We start from the raw sequence: 24425 nt of genomic DNA on the forward strand, positions 1-24425 counted from the left end.
TTGCTTAGATGTTAACAAGCTACAGAATATTTTGTCATTTCCAAACTCAGAAAATAAACCTATGATATGTTAATGATGTGAATGGGGAGAAGTTGCTAGGTTAACAGATGCTGCATTGCCCCACTTTATTTGGTGGTATTTCTCTGGACAACCCAGTTTAGTGATTAGGAACTCATTAAACCAAAGCACAGCACAGATTTCAACCCATTATTTTTTAATTCTTTTAAAGACCTTTACATTTTTTTCAATAATATTTTCTCTATTCAGATGATTGATAGTGCCATTACAAACTCAAATATTGTTCTAAGGTATATGTTACCCTAAAAATTCAAATTCACTATTCTATGTAATATAAAAGCTGCAACCAATTTGGCACCACTATTTTACAGCTATTACCATAACAAATGGGAAGACTGAGATCCAAGATCTCAAGCAAGGCAAGAAAGACAAATTCAAGACCATCATCTTTAACCATCAATCCATCAAGAAAGGCTAGAAGTGAGGGTATTTTGAAGTTATTTTTTATTGCATTTTTGGGATCCAAGTCTGCCTTTTGATAGGTTAATATAATCAGGGAAATTAATGTCATGCACATACCAAATAAACTGGATTCATTTTTCCTAGAAAAATTAAATTTTAATTTATTTTGTGTGTATGTGTGCCAGTCTCTAGGACTTGAAGTCAGGTTCTCAATATATCCTTAAGATTCTATTGCCCAAGACTAGCATGTTATCACTCGAGTCACAACTTATTGCAGCTTTATTCTTTCAATAGTTTATTGAAAATAAGAATCTCATACACTTTCATGCCTGGGCTGGTTTTGAACCACAATTGTTAAGCCTCAGTCTCCTGAGCAATTAGGATTATTGCACTCAACTTGACTAAAGTTGTATTTCTTTATTTCTGCTTTCTACACAGTGATCCTTAGCTTGAATCATGTGATTGACCGGTTAAGAATAGACTATTGGTTTTCAAATCAGAAGTTCTTGTTCAACATGCTGAGTCTAAACCATAATTGTCATAGCTACATCTACAGAGCAATAAAAAGAATAGAAGCATTTTCCTGAATCTTGTCTCCTTACTTTATCAGCAATGGATTTTATGAGCTATAAGCAAATTCATTCAGAAGAAGCAAGTACAGTCTTACTCTTTGAAGAGGCACCAGGCAACAGCATAGAGACACATGACAAAAAGGACTCCTGTGACAGTTAATACTGCAGGAAACCAGTTATCTGGGCTCCAGTAGTACAAAATCTTCTTTAAGACAGAAGTAGTAATCTGAGAAAATGCAGTAAACATTCACAAATCATTAATGCTATTTTTTATAGAATACAAAAATAATACTACAGAGTCTTTTATACATCTCATCATTTCTTCTCTGTAAATTAACTTAATGCAATGATCTGATATTTATTTAAAAAATTAAAGAGCTTCATTTAATAAATTACCAGGTATGATAAACTAATTCCTTGTCCTGCCAATAAAAACAAGCATTTTCTGTGGAAATGTATGTCTCTGTTCCTAATACTCCCTCTGGCCAGAGTCTTCTTTCCTGCATTTTCCCCCTGGTAAACACTTATTCTCACTCAGGTTTAGCTCCCAACTTCACTTTTGCCAGAAGCCTAATATCGGGTTAGAAATTGCAATCTCTCTTTTACTCCTTATATTTCTACTGTAAATCTAGAACACTTTGCCATATTTGTTTCCTCCAGTTGTGTGTTGTGATCTTTCCTACTGGGAATAAACTTTTATTGAACAAGAACATTTCCTGTTCTTCTCTGTGGGTTTTTGCAGGTCTTGGCTTGACAGTAACTGTGTAATGTGTATTGGCTCAGTGACAGTGACTTAACAAGTTGTTTACATGACAAATTATTATTTTTATAAAGGAACCACATCATTTCCTTTTTCTGCTTTTTATAACAAAAGGCCAGTTAAGATTTTCCCAGAGAATTTCTCATTGCCATCCAAACTGTGACCACTAAGAATCTAGTAATGCAGTTCAGATATTTTAACCTAATGTCATGATTGAGAAACAGAACATTACCAGCAGATGGCAGAATGAGACTGTGGAACCTGAGCAACGAGTGTGCCCTTCAACCTAACAAATAATGCTTGAAGCTAGTTTCCTAGAAACGGGAGAAAAAGGGAGGGAGGGGGCTATAGAGCAGAAAGAAAATCTTTGGAAATAAAGATCAATCAGAAATATCAATAGCAGAAATAGGGTCAGTTGCATAATTCAGAGAAAGGAATACTTATTTGTTGAATTTGGGTAGTTGCTGAGATTAAGGGTTTTGTGACTAAGCATTATGCTTTGTAGTACAATAATATGGGCATGTCTGGGCAAAGAAAGATCAAGAAATAAACTGGGCTTCAGCAGTATCTGTTGAAACACTATACCTTTATTTTCCTAAATAAAGAATCCTCTACTATCCTGTCAAATAATAAATAGACCAAAAAGGAGGGCAGATAATTTGACTGTCATTTAATGACATAGCTCTATTTTTATAGCATTAGGAATCAGCTGGGTGTATTGGCTTTACCTGTAGGAACAGCTATTCTAGAGGCTAAGCCCAGGGGTTTTGAGTCCAATCTGGGTAATATAGCAAGATGTCATCTCACAATGTAAAGTAAGGATAGTAATTCTAATCCCAATACCTAATACATTTGATACTACTAATATAAGGAAAGAGTTTACATTCTTGGCTTGTCTTCCTTCCCTTCCTTCCTTCCTCCCTCCCTCACTTTCTCCTTTCTTCCTTCCTTTACCTGTTTCTTTTTTCCTTCCTTTCTTTTCAACAGATATTTTATTGAATACTGTAGTTCAATAATCACCCTTTAAAGGACATATAGAACCTTTAAACCAAAAAGACTAGCATTTATTTATCAGCCTTTTTTGCCATAGTTGAACTAAGTTCTTTAACAAGTTATTTAGATTCCACAAGTACTCATCTCAGAAGAGAGTGGTTCACCATCAGCAAATTACAAAAGTGGAACTGAGTCCCAGTGAAACATTTTGTGCTATCTAAACCTTTGCAGCCATAGTAGCAGAATTGGAGCCTGTCTAGAGGTTTGTGTATCTCAATTGACCATATTCTTTCTGTAGACTATGCTACTACCCTCTCAACTGAAGCTATTAAGATAATTTTAAGAGAACAAACTCAATCCATATTGAAGGGTCAAGACACCACTTTGTAAAGTACCATATCTTTCATGTAAAATACTCATGTTTTGCCCACGAGAAGCCAGCTGTATAAAAACAATAAAAGGCTCTTGAAAAATGCCTAGGGGTTAGATGAAGAAATCATCATCAGTCTTGCTTTACCTATTTCAGAAAGAAGGGTGGAATTTTCTAGTATGTTTTGTTGTCTCTTTTTTTTTCTTTTTACCACAATACAAGACTATGTCTAAAGCTTTAATTAAGAAAAAAAAAAGAAAGTGATAAATACTCTTAAAATTATTCCTAAATCTAAGGCAAGTTTAGGGAACTGAGTAATAATAACTACAACAGAAAAGAATGAAATCTTAAACAGGGATTAAATATAGTATTCATGGCTTATATTTACATAACATATTTATTACAAGATTTTTCATGTCTCTTGTTTCACTTGATCCTTATAACATCTTTTGAACAATACAGGCAGCTATTCTAATCCCTCTAGTAATCCATGTGCATTGAGTAAATATTTAAATATGTATTACCTGCCAGAGTGACTGTACTTTTTAAACTGGCCATTCAAGTTAATTTCAAAGAAATGAATTTGGGAGTGTTTCCTATTTCTCCATGCTTCTATAGCTTAATTAAGTATCATCTATGTTACATTTTAAATTATTTGGTGCTCACAGAAGATAATGATCATGAGAACAATTGTATTCCATCTAGCTTTATCTCTTCTATAACAGCCTTTATTCCTCTGATCAATCCTCTACTCTGCTGATGTACTTTCAATGCTGAACTTATTGAAATTAGCTGTGTGCTATCTGCTCGACTAAGCCCCAAATTCCCAGCATTGACTCGAGATCTTTTTCTATGTGTCTTTTCTTCTAGTTCTGCTTCAGGCCGGCCCTTTCAGGTTCCTTACACTGTGTTTCTCACTTTGTGTAACTAATTCATTATATTCTCACATACATTTTCTTCATTTCTAGCATTTCTAAACATCTTTGCTGGTCTTCATATACTTCACAATGGAATTTGATACATTGACTGCTCTACATTTATTGACTTTTGGTTAACAAAATGTTAAAATGAGGTGTAATTCTATTGGATATAAATCTCTACACTCGCTGGGGTTTATATGTTTTGTACTAGACAATGCTTTTTCTTCACTATATTTCATACCTTTTTGTTGTTTGTTCTACTCCCTTACTGTAGTGGTTAGAGAATTCCTCCAACTTGAAGCATTTCTTTGACCTTTTCAGTTTTCCTGGATTTTCCACTTACTAAATCAGTGACATTGAAGAGATTATTTAAACTTCAGGTATCCCAGTATATTTTGGTAACATGGACAAAACTAGTTGATCTTAAGAATTTGATGAAATCAAATGATGTGTTTATTTAATGTGAAAATTATATGAACAAATTGATTTGCAATCAAGATTAGGTAGGAAGTTATATTCAAATATTATTTTTAGCTAAGAAAAGCTACTAAAATTACTTCAATTATTCTATCCTAAGCTTTTTGGAAATCAGTTTACATCATGTACATATTACTGTGCAAAATGTATCCTTTCTGAATTTATTTCTAAATGTAATTAGAAATTGTTATTCTATTGTCTCCTTAAGTTTGCAAAAGTAGACAATAATAAAGTACTACTGTATTTGGACAGTTTAGCAATTATGATGAGCAATGAGCGGAAGGAGTGATAGACTGAATGGCTGAGGACTGCCAGAACTTTATATGTGATCAGATATTTATCTCAGCAACAGGTAAATCACCACCAAAACCAAAGAGTTTTCCCTTCTGTCATTTGGTCATGTGCTAGGGTTCTGATAGCTGTGTAGAGTTAATCTTGTCTGATTCACAACCTTCATTATTTATCCTGTTATATTTTACAGAAAAGACAATAATAATAATGTTCCCTGTCATGAAATATTTTGTCACTGGATATTAGAATCATGGCAGATTTGAAATGCTACAGCTGACAGATTAAAATTTACGTTATTTCTACTGACTTTCAAATAATTTCCTTTAAATCTCACTAGGAAAGAAAAAGAACTTAAAAAGGATTGTCAATATGAGCCATGTGCCTGTAACCCTTTCTACACAGGACGATGAGATCTGAGGCTCCTGATTCAAAGCCAGCTCTGGCAGTCCAGGAGATTCTTATCTCTAATTAATCACAAATTCAAAAGTGGAGCTGTGGTTCAGGTAATAGACCACAAGCCTTGTGAAAAAGGAACTCAAGGACAGTTCCCAGGCACAGAATTCAAACATCAGAACCTTCCAAAAACGCCAGTATGGAGTTTTTATTCAAATTGGTACATTGTGTCTCAAATATTTTAATTTAATAACAAATTGATTTTTTTTTCCTTTTGTATTTTGCTGGTCCTGGGATTGCACTCTGGGCCTGGCCACTCTCACAAGGTTTCCTTTCTTCAAGACTTGCACTCTAGTACTTGTATCACAGCACCATTTCTGGCTTTTTCTGAGTAGTTTATTGGAGATAAGAATTTCACAAGACCTTTACTACCTGGGCTGGCTTCAAACCACAATCCTGAGATCTCAGCCTTTTCAGCAGCTAGTATTATAGGCCTGCTTGGATTTTTTTTATTTTTAAAGTTATATTTAAGCCAAGTTTGGTGGCACAAGCCTACAATCCTATCTACTTCAGAGGCAGAGTTTGTGGGATAGAAGTTTGAGGTCAGCCTGAGCCAAAAATGTTCCCAACACTCTATCTCAACTAATGGTTTAGCAAAATGATACAGCCTGTTTTCCTCACAACAGGTGATATACAAAGACTGGGTGCTCTCATCCCAGAAACAGGAAGAATTTATTAAGATAGCAGCTCAAGCTGGCCCAGGCATAAAGGAAACTCTACCTTGAAGATAACCAGTGGTGGGGAAAAAGGAGACCAAGGCATGTTTCAAGTGGTGGAGCTCCTACCTAGCAATGGCAAGCCCTCTGAGTGTAATACCTAATACTTCCCCAAATGGTATTTTTAGTAGTAAACCCCTACTAAATTACATAGAAACATTGGCTTTGCCTATTTGCTAATAAAATTACTATAAAATAATAAATATTACAAATAAATTCTGAATAGATTAATATTGTAAAGAAAATATAGGAATACATTTTTTTTTGCATAGCAAGGAGTGCAAGGAAGAATTCAAGGTATAGTGAGCTTACAGCAATCACAGAAATTGACGTGTTCTGATGTGTTATGTGAATGTCATCTTAGATACTAATTAATATAAGCCACTAAAATTGAATAATTGCAAAAAATACAAGGAAAAAGGCCCATAGGAAAGTATCTTAATACATAAGAGCTTCAAGTCATTTATTACCCAATTTTCATTTTTTAGAAAGACAGCACCATAAAACAAGAAGATATTATTTAAGGAAACAAAAGAAATGATCCAAAATAAAATTATTTGCTCAATAATTTGATGATTTCTTTATCTGTTATTAATTTTAGACCTTTCCCCATTATGTTTGATTCAAATGTTGAATACTCTGTTCACTTTTAATTTAGAAGTATCTTTTTAAATTTTTTCCCTTCCTGTCAAAGTGAAGTACAGAGAGGTTACAGTTTCATATGTAAGGCAGTGAGTACATTTCTTGTTCAACTTATTACCTACTCCCTCACCACCACCACCCCGCCACCCTCCTGCCCCTTTTCCTCTCCCGTCATGAGATGTACTTAAACCAAATGGTTTTATAAGTATTGCTTTTGGAGTCGTTTTTCTTTTTATCCTTTGTCTCTCGATTTTGACATTCCCTTTCTCTTCCCAAGTTCTAGTACACATATATACAGTATCCAGGGTACTAAGATGAGTTACAGTGACCGTGGGGGTAAAACCTCAGAAAGGGAATACGAGAGATAAAAAAATAAGGGGGGGGGTACGTTTCAGCTCTACTAACTAAACTTCCAAAGAAATCTATCTTAAAGTTAAATAGATTGAATTTGAAACCAATATACTGAAATAAATAGGAAGTTAAATGATGAAAATTTTAAGTAGAAAGGAAAGGTCTTATGATTATTAAGCTTTATATCTAATAGATAACACAGAATATATGATGAAAGATATAGTTAATATTTTAACTAAAGGAGAAACATGATTTATTTCTAGGAATGTTATTTCCAAAAACTTGTAAGCTACCAGACTACTGCAAGTAATGTCCTCTCCTTTTTTTTTTTTTTTAGGTATAACACTACTTTCCTTAAAAATAAACTAGACTTAATAGTTCACTTTAAGTAAGAATAGTCAAACTCATCAAGAAAATGTACATTACCCAGAATGTAACTAGCTTATGAAATAATAATCCTATATACATCAAACTAGTTTTCTTCAATGCTGTACAGACTATATCAAACACTCCCTCTATAATGCTTATATTTCTTTAATTGTTTCCTAATGGAAGTTGGATGATCACAAATACTAAGAAGTAAATTAATCCTTGATATTTATTTATGAAATTGACTTTTTTTACAGGGTTGTCAAATATATCATAATATACATAGGAACAAATGTTCATAAAGTTACATAGCATGTCACTTCTCAACACAGTAGAAAGTAGAATATCTTCAGGGTCATCAAGAAGCTTTAATCTTAACCACACCTGAAGAAAGAAGACTGATTTAGCCACTTTGTCCCCATGTCCCCATTTTAAGATGAATAATTAAAATCTTATAGATAAAAGTTGAACAGACGAATGACCCAAGAGATATATTGAAGTTTCCCAGATTCCCCAGAGAGGCACAGAAGCTTTGATTACTCTTTCATATGGAATGAACCATACAGAATATTGTATGACCTTCATGTGCTGTTAGCTCAAATAAAATGGACAAGTTTCCCTTTAATGTACTTCCTCACAATCTTTCCTATTCTGGCCAATTCGAAATGTATTACGTTCATCAACAGCAACCCATCCTATCAATCTTCTTTACTGATTTATGCTAAGAATAATTGGAGTTAACAGTGGCTGAAGTGTTTCAATTCTGCTATTGCATTTAAAGTGTTTAATTTGTTAGGTTTTCTTTTACTCATCTTATGAAAGTAGTGTAAGCCGTTTCTAGTTCTCAGAAATATATTTTTCCTAAAGGAGTGCATGACTTAATCAGTTTTGAGAAATGCAGAAACAGTGGAATAACAAAACAAACATGTCCTCTGGAAACAGACCTCCAAGCTGGAAGATTGGCTTTCAGTTGAGTTGAGCAATCCAGTTTCCATTTGGGACAATACTGCTGGGTTAGTAGGAGTGCCTTGAGGAATCATGATATCATATGTGAGTTTATAGCATCATGTAGGAGGCAAAAGCTTAGTACTCATTACTGTTATTATTACATTGCTGTCTTGGCATTTGTATTAGAAAGAATAAGAGCAAGAAAAATTTAGCTTGAGGTAGAGGTCAAGTAAACACAGCAATATCACAAGGAATTCCCTCTCTGGGTAGACAAAGCAGAGAGAGTGTAGAGATACAGATCACAGAAGTAATAATACATTTCTCTGATCTCTGCTGAAGGTTTTTGTTTTTTGTTTTGTTTTTTTGTTTTTGTTTTTGTAGAGTAGACTCAGGTTAGCTGAAAGTGTGAGTCATATTTTGACTTTCCCTAACAGTAATAAGTTTCTACAGGTACTTGACCCTGAACAATGGCCACGGTAGCATATTGTTCCTTAAAATGAGAGCTAAATTTTTATGGTCTTTTTTATTTATTTCCTTATTTGGTGGCTTAGGCTTTGCTTATTATTATACAGTAGTATTTGTTACACTTACTCATTTTAAGTTATTTTTTCTTCCTTTCTAGGTCTACCAAACAATAAAACAAATAGATACTCAAGTAGCCTGATAGAACAATTCTAGAAAGAAAAAAAAAATCAAATAAAATATAGTATGTGGTATTTGTATGTTATGATTCCTGCTACAACCTGTTTTGATCTTCCAAAGACTTACAAATCAGATTTCAACATTTCTGGATAGTTAGCCATAGCTTCTCATTAATTAGAGTAAACTAACCTTACTGAGCTCCACTGTTTCAAATTACTGACTGAGAAGAAAGTGTTAAGAGAATTTCATTGAAAATTGTTTTATGACTCATCTGATAACAAGGACTAGTTTGGATAATTTAAAAGCAGCCTTGGAAAACTAATGTTACTAGAAGATGGGCACAGCTCCGAAACAGTGATTATGGTTATAAAGATTTAAGCTTTCAGTGTTTTTAAGCAGTCCCCAATTCTTTAGAATCTGTTTTTAAAGTTCAGATTAATGAAAGACACTGAAAAATTATAGTTTTGTCACTCTTTGAACCTCGTGCTTTCTTCTCAATTCTTTACTGCTAGAGTTAAATCCCCTTTTGTTATACTGTTACGTATTTGTGAAACATGGGGATGTTATCAAGATGAACTGATGAAATAGATTGCAATGATTTATAGGCTTTCTCCCCTTTATTCTTTCTGTTGAAATAAGAGTGAAGACCATAGTTATAAATTAGGATGATTTAAAGGTTCTACCATCCTCCTTATAGTCCAAGTGGACATTAATTCTGGAATTTTTATTGTAGGCTCAATTTTCTGTACACAGATACTTTCAGGAATTTTGATTCATAATTCCTTGGGGGTTATATTTGCAGGAAATGATGTCTAGCCAGTTACCTCACTGTCTCTTTAGACAATTTGGATTTAAATTGGAAGAATTTAATTTGGTTCATAAGGAAAATTTTGTTTCTTTTTCTTCTCTGTAGACCCTTAGAGGAACCTCTAAATGAGCAGGTTACAGGTTCACAGACAGGTAGTCAAGAGACAATTTGCAATGAAACAAACCTATTCATTAGTAAAGAATTTGGGACTCATTCTTAACTTTGTAACTAAGTGATTCTATAATTAAGGTAAAATTATTTCTTCCTATTTTCCTTCCTAAACTTTAGGTATAATTTGTCTGTCATGGCAAATTTCCAGATATTTAAGGAATATTTGATACAGTTTTCTCTATAACAATGCACAAGCAGCTTAAATCTTTTTGCCTTATCCAAATGTAATGCATTTTGCTCAGGGAAACAAATTTTTTCCAAATTCAGATGCAATATGAAGCTCTTGTTTTTAGTCAAGCAAGATTTCATAATTTGGGTTCCATAGATGAGTTTTACAAGGCTCTGAAAGGGAATATAAAATTGGAAAAATATATGGTATATTGTTCTGCAGAAAGTGGCCACATTCTGCACCAGTTCATGAACCCCCATCTCTCTCAATTAAAAACTATCACATACCTTTCTTACAACGTATGGCATTGTTCCTTAGACTTATCAAGTACCATAGTTGGCATTGTAAAATATATAGAGATCTTTATGGAATGTCTTCAGTCTATTACAATTAATGGAATGCCCTACATAAATTTCAATGTTTTGTTGAAGTTTTACACTTAGAGTGGATTCATTTTCAAGATGTTTCCTATAATATTTAGAATATAATTGAATTCACTTTTAATTACTTTGAAATTGTATCATCGGGCCATTATTATTGTAAAGCTCACAGAAAACATTGTTAGCAATCTGGCTGTGAGAATGTTCTATTTTTGTAATGGATTTTTATAGTTATATTTTAAAAGTGGATAAAATTCTTGCATACTTTAACCACTTAAAATGTTTTGAAGTTTTCATATCTCACATTCTAAATAGAAAGATATGTCTTGTAAAAATAATAATAAAAGATATGGCTTGTAACTATAATGACTAAATTGTAAGAGAAATATTCTTTCCCATAATATGTTTTATTATATGTATATGTGTGTGTGCATGCATACACACACATATAGCAATAGATTGATTTCAAACAAATATGTAGTAAGTTCTATTGCTCATATAGATTAATAAAATATAGTAATTTCTATGTAAAAGCCTTATTTTAAGGCCTAGCTTCTCTGGATTATTAAAACAAGCTCTTAACTGTTTTCATACAAACTACTTCCTTCATCCATCAATATCTCCTTAATATTGATCTCTATTCAAAAACCGTCAGCACATAGAAATATCTGATCTGATAATTTTTCCTCTTTTAGTATATGTACATTTATTTCCTGATTGGAAAGTATAGTCTATATATACCTTTGCTTGCTGTATGGAGACCTTCAAATATTTGCCTCATAATATTCCACTTTTCTGAACACCTTTAAGCCACTTATTCTCAGATATTCTATTAGTTACAGATGGACAATTTTCTCTAACCTACTCAATGCATATGCCAAGAAAGCCCAAGATTTGGCTGTGAACTTAGTAAAAAGACAGCATGTGATAGACATATGTGTGTGTACATATATGTATATACACATTCTTCCCAAGATAATTTTATAACATAACCCAAGTTAATGATAAGCTGTTTAATTAAGGTTTATTGTTTCAAGTGGAGCATAAAAGAGCCCACCTGTAATCTCAGCTAAGTGGGAGACAGAGGAAAGAGGATCAGTGTAGGCAAAGTTTAGGAACCTTATTTAAAAAACAGAACACTAACAAAGTATCTGTGGGTATGGCTCATTTTGTAGAACATTTGTCTATAGGGAATAAAAATATTTAAAACTATCTTAAAGTATAGGTATGCTTGGGTGAAACATGTAGTGTTTGTCTACTTGCTAACTCTTTTTTTTTTTGGCCAGTCCTGGGCCTTGGACTCAGGGCCTGAGCACTGTCCCTGGCTTCTTCCCACTTAAGGCTAGCACTCTGCCACTTGAGCCACAGCGCCGCTTCTGGCCATTTTCTGTATATGTGGTGCTGGGGAATCGAACCTAGGGCCTCGTGTATCCGAGGCAGGCACTCTTGCCACTAGGCTATATCCCCAGCCCTACTTGCTAACTCTTAACAAAAGGAAGTTAACATTGCACAATGGATAAGTTGAACTACAGAATTTGTAAAGTTGCTTCTAATTTGGTAATACTTTTTGGAAAGAAAGGCACAAATGTCTCTCTGCGGAGATGCGGATATTACATACTAACATTAAAGCTGATATAGCTAGTAGCATATACCATTTATTTCTTGGAAATAAATCCATAAGTAACAGGTTAGTAATCATTTCCAGACAGCCTTAATTGGTCTGCTTCTTTTACCATATTCATGTACTTTGACAAAGGAAGTATATGGATTACAATGCAAATTAGCTCAACTAAATTCTAAAACTCCTCCACATCACACTGCATGACTTGTATTTCTATTATGTTTTATGATAATGCTTCCTTCTTTGTTACATTTTGCTTTATTAATTAGGAATTTCTTTTTTTTTTTTTTTTTTGGCCAGTCCTGGGCCTTGGACTCAGGGCCTGAGCACTGTCCCTGGCTTCTTCCCGCTCAAGGCTAGCACTCTGCCACTTGAGCCACAGCGCCGCTTCTGGCCGTTTTCTGTATATGTGGTGCTGGGGAATCGATCCTAGAGCCTCGTGTATCTGAGGCAGGCACTCTTGCCACTAGGCTATATCCCCAGCCCCTAATTAGGAATTTCTTAAGGTATGCCTTGTTCCATGATTTTTTTTGTCTTTACATTATAAAACTTGTATTTTTCATTTAATAGTTTAAAACTACATTGTTATCTTCATCTATCATGGAGAACTCAGAGCATCTCAGATCAAATTTATACTAATTCCCCCATCATATAAAGTAACATTGTACTGTCATTTGATAGTATGCAGTATTTAAAATGCTGCAAATGTGTTAGGCACTTACTCCTAATCTTAATCCCAGATAAACACTCATAGGAAGCAGGGTTATAAGATGATTCGATTATGGGAGTGAGGCCCTTATAAATAGGATTAGTGCCCTTCAAAAGAGAATTGAAATCCAGATGCTGGAACCCACATCTCTAATTCTGGCTATTCTGGAAGCTAAGATCTGAGAGTCTAGGTTTACAGTGAGCCTGCAACACAAATCTAAGAGAGTCTTATCTCTAAGTAAGAAGCAAAAAGTGAGAAATAGGGATGTGTTCAAGTTCTAGAGTGCCATCTGTGAGTTTAAATAAAACTAAGGAAAAACAAGAGTTCCTGAGTTCAAACCCCATTACCAGTACAAAGAGAGAAAAAGAGACAGACAGAGAGAGTGAGAGAAATTTAAACAAACACATAGCCCTCTTTTTTATGGTGTGAGGAGAATAAACGTTGAAACAAGGCCTATCATCTCTGCTATGACATCAATCATGGACTTCACAGCTTCCAAAACTGTGGTAATAAAAGCATGCTGATTATAGCCACTCCATCCATAGTACTTTTGTTTGTGTAGTCTCTGCTGAAGCAAAGTACATATTTTGCTGTCTACTAAGAGTATGGTTTTCAAGAAAACAATCTTTCAGATACTTTTTGTTTTTTAAAGACCAATGGTACTATGCCTGTTAGCATTCCCTTCACTTCAGGTTCTCAGCCCCTCCCTTTTCACTTCCTGGTGCAGCTTATATCTGCCCCCAGCTGCATCAGTGGAAAGTCCTCCACACAAGCCAGAACTTCACCCTGCCTTTCTCAAAGAATTCTCCTGGGGCTTTGGCCAGTTTCTCTGGACTAGAATGGAATTCCCACTCATCCCAGACTTAGCTGCACATTCAGAGTAACTCCCACCTCTAGCCCTGGTGTTACAAAGATGAACCTGGATAGGGACAGGTATCATTTTGCTCCCACTCCTGTAGGGGAGGTGACCATGTCAGCCTCTCTCATAAACCTCCTTATAAACCTTCTCCTGTTTGTGATGGTGTCTGCATGGTCTTCTGGGACGGCTTCCTTCATTGACCAAATAAAATCTTCCTGATATTAGTTTAAATTGGAAAAAGTACACAATGAAGAGAATCAAGAAAATTAGTAAAATTTCACACTAAATTGCATAAGGACTTATAAAAATGATTACCGTTGCTTTATTTACTCTGGTTAAAAATTAGTAGCCAATAGCTATAACAATGTACCCTTAATTTGATGAAGAGGATCTGGTTGTATTAAAGCAATTTTTCATTAATATATTTTATTACCAAAACAAAAGCATTACTCTCATGAGAGTTCCCCAGAACTTTTCTGTTTATGAGTAATTCCAACAGTTTTGTAATTGTTGTTCATGACGAAGTACTCACTGTGGTTGTGGTTGTTTTCTTAAAAGTAGTTGGCTGTGTTGTAGTCCAAGGAAGCACATGAATTATGACTGTAGAAGTGACTGAGAGTTGACTAGCTTTATTTCCACCTAATTCATCAGTAACTTCAATAAGTAACTGGAAAGTCATGGGATCTTGAATCCCTTGAAACACATCAAACTGGAAATCTTGCCTGGTGGCCAGAGAAGGGGGATCAACACCTTGTCTCCAAAGTGTGAATTGATTATTTGTATTTCCTGAAAATGATGAAGTAATAAAAGAGAACAAAATGTATTATATAGCTTTTTCTATTTTCTGATCTTTATAGTGTATGTGTGTGTGTGTGTGTGTGTGTGTGTGTGTGTATTCATGATGTGCTTCCAAAGCTATAAAATACCTCGAGTATTCTGAAAAATAATGCTGAAGTGAACTGGAATTCATATATCTTACCTCCTAAAATTGAATAGCTCAGATGTTCAGGTAAAGAATCTCTGTCTGAACAGTTGAGTTGAACAAAAGGCCCCTTAATGTTGGAAAATATCCAAGCTTCCAAATGTGGTGGCGTGCATACAGGAGGTTCATCATTTACATTCTGTAACAGAAATACAAAAACAAAAATAAAAAACATAATAATTCTAGAGTTAGAATGGCCATTATCAGAAAACTAACAATGGCAAATGTTGGTGCGGATATGGCCAAAAGGGAACTCTATTACACTATGGATGAGAATGTAACCTGTTAAACCACTCTGGAAAGCAATATGCAGGTTCCTTAAGCAAGTAAACATAGAACTTTCCTATGACCTAATAATCCCACTCTTGTGCATTTATTCAATGGATCACAATCCAGGCTACACTAAAGCCACCAGAATAACCATGTTCACTGCAGCATTGTTTAACATATCAACCTAGATTTCCCTCAAACATGAATGGATCAAGAAAATGTGGTATATATATACACAATGGAATTCTACTCATTGATCAGAAAGAATGATATTGTACTTTATGTAAGGGAATGGGAAGACTTGGAAAAAATTACATTAAGCAAAGTAAGGCAGAGGCAAAGAAACATGGTTTCCCTCAGTTTCGGTAATTAGAATGTGCCTATAAATCTACAAGTAAACACACAGAATGATTTAAATAAATGAATGGATGAATCAAGAAATAAACACATAAATAAAGATTTGGAAACTTCTCAGGGAACATCTAGACTTTGAACAGGGGAGGAAGGGGGTGGAGTGGGAGGAAAGGATGAGGGGGAAGAGGAGGAAGAAGAAAAAAGGGGAGGTTTCAAGGAACACAAATACTTGAAACAAAGCAGTTACTTCTCTGCCTAGAGAAGACAGCCCTAAAAGTAATACAGCAGAGACACAGTTGATGAAAATTCTGGGTAAGACAAAGGAGAGGGCACTTCAGAGTCACTGAGAAGGTCAAGATGAAATTCAGACTCCAAGGAAATGTCAGTATCAATAAATAAAAGTGTCAATGTCATAGATGTCATCTTTGCTGTCCAAAGTACAAATTGCAAGACTAGTCCAGAAAATCAGCAATGGTTTCAGTGTTCATACAATTGCAGGCACTTACTGTGGTTTCCTAGACTGCAGCACCTTGATGGCTGCAAATTGCTGCCTTTGGTTAGACACTATGAAAGACTCAGAGATTATTTACCAAAAAAAGTCTCTATTTGGTGATAATAAGCTGACTAAAAAGTTGTTCAGACTTTGTGATCCCTATAGGCCACCATGGATGGATCTTCCAGCTAATGAATTTGCCCACAAGTTTACAGGAATATTTTAAAGTACAAAAACCCTTGAAAAATCAATGTACTGGCAAAAAAAAAAATCAGTATTTGAAGCATAAGAGAGGAACCTGGGATGCATTTAATGAGAATTCCTTTCACGCTTGTGAAGTAGAAACATATTCTTGGTTCGTTTATACTCCCACTCAATTACTACAGCTTATTAATAGAGTAGGAGTTAAGTGTTAATTCCTCTTCATATCTTCACTAATTTTGGAATTTGCCATATCACACCTCAGCAATTCCAGTGTTAGTTTGGGATGAAAATGAACTCAGTTTAATTCTTGTTAATTTACTTATTCATGAATTTTCTTATTACATTTACTTTGAAATGAATTTGTCTATTAAATGAGAATTATTGTGCATGAAGAGAATAAAAAAAATGTAACTGAAAAGGAGAAAGGATGAGAGTAACATATGTTCCTCAGAGAGATATTATCTAAGTGCTTTCAAAAATATTTTAATTATCATTAATGGTTTTCATTTATTGGTGGCTTCCAAGTTCATCTCTAGACTAATTTTCAAGTATTGTAAATTCCAACAACCTTTTCATCACCTTGGTTATAATTTGGAGCTTTGCCTGCATCTTTGAAGAAGAAACTTGTCTTTTCCAGTATTGTGATGATCAGCCTTTAAGATAGGTCTCAAATTTAGCACAAAGAAATCCTCTCAATCTTGAATCATCAGCTCTTTATTGTGAGGTTCTGTTTCTATGGCTTGGGATTTAATATATTATTCCAAAGTTGCCTGCCAGAATTAATTCTGGCAAAAGAACAGTATTTTCCTCACTAACTGGATCTCCATCTACAGTATAATAGAGCAAATGAAGGTCTCTAAACATTCACAAATTATTTATTATTGAAATTATATCAATACAAACTACAAACTCAAGAAACATTGATGTTATATACAGTTTTACAAAGTATAATAAACAGAATTACTAAAATTATGGGATATATATACTTTAGACTTGTATTATTTTTTCTCCCTAAATTTAGGTAACTAAAAGCAAACTTGACTACTATGTCTGGCAAAGTCTTTCTAACCTGTTCCTAATCAGAGAAAAATAAATTGTTAGGATTATCTAAGTATTACAAAGAAACATTTTCAATTTCTGTCTTTTTATGTGCTTAACTAAGCTATTTAGTAAAGAAAATAAGCAATTTAAATTTTTTTCAACAGATTATAGTTAACAAAGTAAAATTTTAATTTTACAAGTATTTCTTTTTTTTCTTTTTCTTTTTTGCCAGTCCTGGGCCTTAGACTCAGGGCCTGAGCACTGTCCCTGGCTTCTTTTTGCTCAAGGCTAGCACTCTGCCGCTTGAGCCACAGCGCCACTTCTGGCCGTTTTCTATATATGTGGTGCTGGGGAATCGAACCCAGGGCTTCATGTATATGAGGCAAGCACTCTTGCCACTAGGCCATATTCCCAGCCCTGTACAAGTATTTTTATTTTATATCATGGAGATAGAATAGCTTTTCTTCAAGTGTAGAAGCTACAAAAACTTTTTTTTTTTTTTTTTTTTTGCCAGTCGGGAATCGAACCTAGGGCCTCGTGTATCCGAGGCAGGCACTCTTGCCACTAGGCTATATCCCCAGCCCAAAAACTTTTTAACATTTTAAATAAAAATATAAAATTCTTGGGACACCTTAGGCAGCTGTGAGTCCTTTGCTTAATAAATACTTGCATTTGAGTAAAAATTTGTGTGGAAATGTAACAAAATTAACACCATCTTCTGAAAACAAAATGGCATGCTAATATTGGCACTATCTTTAACTTATATAACTCAGAGTACTACACATCCAATAACAAAATTGAAAAATGTTACTGTAAAAGGAAATTAACAGATTAAGTATCAGTAAATAAATCACTTCCTTATACAAATATTTAGAGGTATTTAATATCAAACTTAAAAAATAATTCCTGTAAGGATTTCATAAAACTAAAACAAAATTGCATATGTTACACATAATGTTTTGAAAATCTTGGTTCTTACAGATAATCTGAATAATAACAATATTCAGAGGATTGGCAAAGGCTTTTTGTTAAAAAAGAACTATTTTACACATTGTCAGATACAATTTCAAGATGAGTTCTTGAAATTACATTATTACCTCAAAACAATTATTTGATAGAAACAAGAATTATGACATATAAAACAGGCCAAAGTCATTTGAAATGTTCCTAATTCAAAAACTGATTATTTCTATCAAAGTGTTAAATTTTACATTTTAATGACATTTTACAGAAGATATTTCAAGAAAAAAATACATGAGGAAAAGAAAATTCCAGGATGAAATCATTATATATTACTTATTTTATATAAATGTTATCACATCCAACAGCAAAATTTTTGTTATATTTTTAAAACTTAGCCACTCAACCCCTTGTAAATATCCATGTGTTTCCCTCATTATATTATGTATGGTTCAAAGTTTAAGCCTTATAACTAAAACATAGTAGAAGCAATTTGTCAATGTACAAATATATTATAATTATATATTTGATATTCGTGTTCTATGCCTGCAGATATTTTTTCTACATATATACTTGTACTTGAATTTATATACATAAATAAATTTATATAAAAATTTACTTGCAGTGTATTGCATTAATTTTCATATAAAATAAAATGTATAATATAAAATAATGTGGGGTACACTTATTTATGTATTTTATGTTTATTATGGTATATATTTTCATAATTGTATGTAAATAAGTGTGTTTATTTGTATGTACACAGAGAGAGAGGAAGAGAGGTTGAGAGAGAGAGAGAGAGAGATTGAAGTTCCTGGAGATACAAGAGCATAAATGTAGTTTGAAAACCCTTTAGTTTGGATTAGTTCTCTACTTTTAAGACATGAGAGATTAGTGTGGACAAAAATATCTTTGTAGGAAAACAAGATACGTGCTTTCTTCTGTTTCATAACAAACAAGACATGTATTATACCTGTAATGTCTTGTCTCCCTGCAAAAGAGCATAATATATACAACTTGGAAATGAAGGCGAGAGAATGACATCTCTCTTATGGTGTCATACCACAGATCAAGCCTAGCAACCCTCAACTAATCAACTATTGTGTGCTTATTTTAATTTACTTAGTCTAGCATAATCTGGGTTTAAGGAAGATTTCAAACATAATCATAATTGGGCTAGGCACAATTGTTATATGTATTTATCCTAGCTAATCAGGAGGGTCAGACTTGACAATGCAGTTTAAAGCCAACCCAGGTATGAGATTTATCTGCAATTAACCACCAACAAACGAAAACTGGAGCTCCAGAAGCACAATATCCAACCTGAGAAAACAACAGCAACAACAACTAAAGGGCAGTACATACACCCTGATTTGATCTCAGTGCCAGGACAAAAAATAAATAAATTTTATCCATATATGACTTTTTCAAACATGTAATTGTACATATAGCTAAGCATATAGGCATGTTCACTGAGTATTATGCAAAGAAATTTGGGGTTCCTTGTTTTTTTTAATTATTATTACTGATTTTCTTTTAGCAGCAGTAACTATAATTAAACACCTTGATCCATTTTGTAGGATGTGCTTGCCATGACTAGTTTAATTTAGTTTCTAGAATTTTTTGATATTATTCTATTCTATCCAGATTAGCTGATGCCAGCTGATGCCAGTTGGGTGGTCAAAGAGGTTTCCAAAGCAAGGCCACTGAGTGTGTCTCCATCAAGTGGAAATTTGAGGCCCCAAGGAACAAAGTAGATTCTAAGCAGATTCTTCTGTCCTAAAAATTCTCAAGTCTCAGGAGAAGAAAGTTGGTGGCATCGTTGTGTTTCAGTATAACTGTCTGAGTATTAAGATTGGGAGTGGAGGGTTGTGGCTGCTGGTGTAAGTCCTAACATTTGAAGGCCTGAGAACTAGGAGGTCTGACTTCCCAAGGCAGGGGAAGAAGAAATAGTTAGAACAAGAAGAGGAAGAATGAATTTACCTTGGCTCTACCTTTATTTTCTTCTCTTAAGTCTTTTCATGTCTGTCTGTGGGATACATGTTCTTTGCAAAGCCTGTTGATCCAAGTGCTAATCTTTTATATCAACAGATATATTCAGAAATAATGTTTCCCCAGCAATCTGAGCATCCACTACTCCAATCAAATTGACACATAAAATTAACACAGTACTTTACTACAAATCTCTACTAAGCTAAATTCGAGATTAATGAGTCAAATTTACAGGGAAGAAAAGAAACTCCTTAGATGCCTCAATAAAATAAAAAATGGAAATAGAACAATAAAATAAATGTATCCATGTTAACATGGCATCATCAGATTTGAAATCCTTTGTACTAATATTTGCATAAAGTAATATGAGTGAATCATAAAATCTGACAGGTCTGTGCAGGATGAGACCTAATGGAAACTGGTAGTCTTGTAACATGTATGTGTAACTATATTCTGTCCACATCAATAAAACTTTTGTCTGCCTATCATTGTATTTGTCCTGAATAAGATGATTTTACCTTGTTTTCATACTATAAGTACCTCATTGAAAAGATTAATATAAAACTTTATTCAAAGTACCTGATAGTCACAGGATTCTTAGCAGAAATATAAGCAGATATGTTCTAGAGAAATAATTTTATGAATCTGAGAGTATCCTTTCCATAAAAACTACTAATCCTTGGCCAGTAACTAATGGCTCATTTCTATAATTATAATTATTCAAAGGGTTGAGATCTGAGGAACATAGCTTGAAGCCAGATCAGGAAGATAAACTATGAGTCCATTGCCTCCAATTAATCAGGAACAACAAAAACAAATGGTACTGAGGTATGGCTCAAGTGATAGAGCACCAGACTTAGGCAAAACATTACAGAGCATAAGTTCCAAAAGTCAAATCTCCTCAAACCCAAGAATCCTGAAAAAGCTAAATTGTGTAAAATTGTAAAACACAAATGATACTCCAGAAAATGATATAATCATCATTCTACCATTCAAAGGAACAATAAAGATGAATATACTTGAAATAAAAATTTAAATACTTTAAAATCCATTGATGGCATATAAAGCCACATGAAAAATTCAAGATGCAACAAAATGCATTACTTTTGCATCATATACTGGAATCACAGTAAAATGAAATCATAAAGAATACTATTTTATCACTTTATGTAAGGAAAGACTTCATGTCAAATTTTGTTGACTTTTTAAATATTCATTCTCTCACATCTGGGCCTGAATCAAAGAGTCTCTAGTTAGAGGCTCTAACGCTAGAGCTACACTCCAAGCCATTTTGTTTTGAAAGAGGATAACAATATGTCTTTGCTTGGGTTAAACTCAAACTTGAGACCTTTGTGCCTTTTCCCTAGAGTAGCACACATTGCAGGTACATGCCACCAGGTATAGTTTTATTATATAGCTTATCATCTCACCAATAATCTCTACTCTTTCCTAATAATTATAAACAATTACAGTAAGTGAATTGTTTCCTACAGAAAACATGATTGCCTCTGTTTTCTCACTGCATTTTGAGAAGTTGTGCCTAAGATTTTCTACCATTGCACAGCTTTCCTTGAAGGGAAAATGCCACTAATCCAAAAGACAATATAATACAGGAAATGAATAAAGAAATGACCTGTCTCTTTCTTTTGTCTGTGCATGTGTCTGTCTATGTCTTGCTCCCTCAAACTGTTTTATTTACCAAGTAACAAGACAAAATATCCAGCTATATAAGGCTTTGTTAGGGAACCAGAAATTATACTTGAACTACTCGTCAAATCCTGCCTTGTAATTCAGTCATATTTTCTGGAAATTAGGATAAAAGGCTGGAATCTATCCCTTAACTGGCATGAGGGGATTCAAAAAATCATTCTTTTATTATGTTTTCTTCTTAGTTTATGGGATCAATTTTCCATATGGTATTTGTAGTACTTACAGGAAAGTTTGTATGTTGGCTTTCTCCCTTGTAAAACACATGTTCTTGAGTTCTTGGAATCTGATTGAACATCCCTAGTCTCAGAGGATACCCAGAGGCCTGTTTTTATGTTATCTCTGGGGTTTAACACACAGTCTCCAGTCTCAAGATGGGCTTTAATTACTTTAGCTTAGGAGGGCTTTTCAGTTGTGGTTGGGCATAGATTTAATTTTCTCTGTTTCTCACCTCCTCCCCCCACCCCCACTGGCCAGTTCTTGTGCCAAAATAACAAACAAAAAAAAAAAGGTACATTGCTTTACATTTTCACTTTCCTTGTGGCTCTTACTCTTTGCTGCACTATAGAAAAAATAAAGTAGTTTGGATTAGACAACAATTATGAAAATAGAAGTGAACTCTTAGTTGATGTCAGATAAATAATAATAATTAAAACATACCCCCCACACACCCTGCCTCAAGCTTCATTTCTGCATTTTCTTGTCTTGGCCAAAGAAGAAAGAGAAAACTCAGAAAGAAAAGCTCTTGTCTGGCTGTATGTATCCAATGCTGTTGCCATCTTAATGTTCAGAATCTCATGAGACAGCTTGTTTTCCATAGCAAGGGCAATTGTATGTATGACACACTGCTCTAATATAAGATGGTATGAATGTTGACAGGAAGCAAAATGCCATTTCAGCCAACATAAGAGTATCTGCTAAGTCATAATCTGGAATTTCCTTTGTTATAGTCTGGCAAGTGGCCCATTATCAAACTGGAGTAAAAATAGCAGTACAAATGGGGACTGAATCTCCCGTATTCAGTTATCCAAATCTTTTCCATGTATCTTCTAATACTAGATTGAGTCCCTTGGTTTGTAGCCTCTAAGATCGAATTTCAATAGCCTTTCATCCATTCTTCATGCTCATCTATCTATCTATTATATCTATAATAATTTAACTTTGTTAAAGCAAAGTCTCTCAAGGAAGCATTATAGTAGCTCTTCAAATATAATGAGGAAAATAGAGAGAGACTGTTTGATGGCCAAGAAAGCATAGACTGGGAATAGTAAATGACCTGGCTAATTTACCAGTCTCAGAAGTATTGAACCAGATTTTCAGTAACAGGCTTCTGATCACACCCCCTACACATCCTGAAGACCATTCGTGGTTCAAATCCTGTTTCCATGAGCTAGGAATCCTTAGTCACTTTTCGAAACACTTCTTGTCTTTCTATCTTTTTGTGAGATGTGAAAATATACTGCATATAAAGTGCTTAGGACAGCAACTCTACAGTATGTCCTTACCATGTGTCAATTACTGTTACTATTTCCAGAGGAATATAATGTTTTCATTCATTTACAGCCCTTTTATCCTGTACTTAAACTCTGTTCCTATTCCAGTCCATAACTATCTTTAAATGTTCAATCCAAACTACTCTTCACCTTGGACCTTTTTAAATATCAATATTTTCAGAGTTCTTTCTTGGGTAGGCTGCCCTTATCCTTGTTTCTTTGTCATCTTTGCCCAAGCTGCAATTGGCTATTTTTGATATTTGTAATTAGTGTGGACTGAATTATGCCTGCCTCAAAAAAATCATATACTCACATCTTGTTTCATGACAGTTATGTACTTAAAAATTTGTGAAAATAGATATTATGATACTAAATCAAGTTGAATGAAGTCAACTTGATCATAGAGTTGATCTTTGATCCCATATGTCATTCTTCTTGGGAAAGGAGACACAGAGATAATGACACAGTGAGAGAGCAGACATGGAAGAAACATTTTTACTTGCTACAGTAAGGGTTTCTAGCAAAAGAAGAAGTTAAGAGAAAGGCATGGGTTGATTTCATCCATTGAGCAGCAAAGAAACCATGATTCTACTGGTACCTTGATTTTTATTTCTAACTTCCAAAATTGTGATGTAACATAATTCTAGTACATTTAAGCCATCTTGCCTTCTGTTATTTTAGATAATCTCTTGATAAATAATAAGTGACCAATTAAATTCAGAGCTAACAAGTATTTACTAAATAACTTGAAAATGGAGCAGGAAAGTGTTTGTAAAAGTTTTTAAATCCTACTTGGAAATTAGTGATATAGAAAATAAATTTCATTCCCAAGTTAACAACATTTCTTCAATAATAAACATTATTTTCTAGAGTTTAATCTAAAATGATAATAATACTCTGTCAATCCACACTTTGATAATATATGTTCTATTACTTTTAGATATGACATATGTGCTTACATAGTTATCAATTTTGTTAAAATTTAGAAAGATGGGGATGGGAATATGGCCTAGTGGTAAAGTGTTCGCCTCATACACATGAAACCCTAGGTTTGATTCCTCAGCACCACATATATAGAAAAAAGCCAGAAGTGGCACTGTGGCTCAAGTGGTAGAGTGCTAGCCTTGAGCAAAAAGAAGTGAGGGACAGTGCTCAGGCCCTGAGTTCAATCCCCAGGACTGGCATGAAACAAAAAAGAATTAGATGTCTTATATTTCTAAAATATATG

General features: G+C 34.0%; 1 protein-coding gene across 1 annotated transcript in view; it reads right to left on the bottom strand.

The window, feature by feature from the left end:
• Nucleotides 1-1143: 1143 nt before the first annotated feature.
• LOC125345342 (cadherin-related family member 3-like) overlaps nucleotides 1144-24425 on the bottom strand; it is an 84806-nt gene continuing 61524 nt past the window's right edge. The window contains exons 17-19 of the mRNA XM_048337563.1: nucleotides 14681-14822; nucleotides 14234-14487; nucleotides 1144-1278 (exon numbers count right to left, since the gene is read on the bottom strand). Coding sequence (XP_048193520.1) covers nucleotides 1144-1278; nucleotides 14234-14487; nucleotides 14681-14822 — 531 coding nt within the window. The remainder of the gene's footprint in view (nucleotides 1279-14233; nucleotides 14488-14680; nucleotides 14823-24425) is intronic.

Source organism: Perognathus longimembris, chromosome 2 (genome assembly GCF_023159225.1).
Source record: "Perognathus longimembris pacificus isolate PPM17 chromosome 2, ASM2315922v1, whole genome shotgun sequence".
NCBI classification, from domain to species: Eukaryota; Metazoa; Chordata; class Mammalia; order Rodentia; family Heteromyidae; genus Perognathus; species Perognathus longimembris.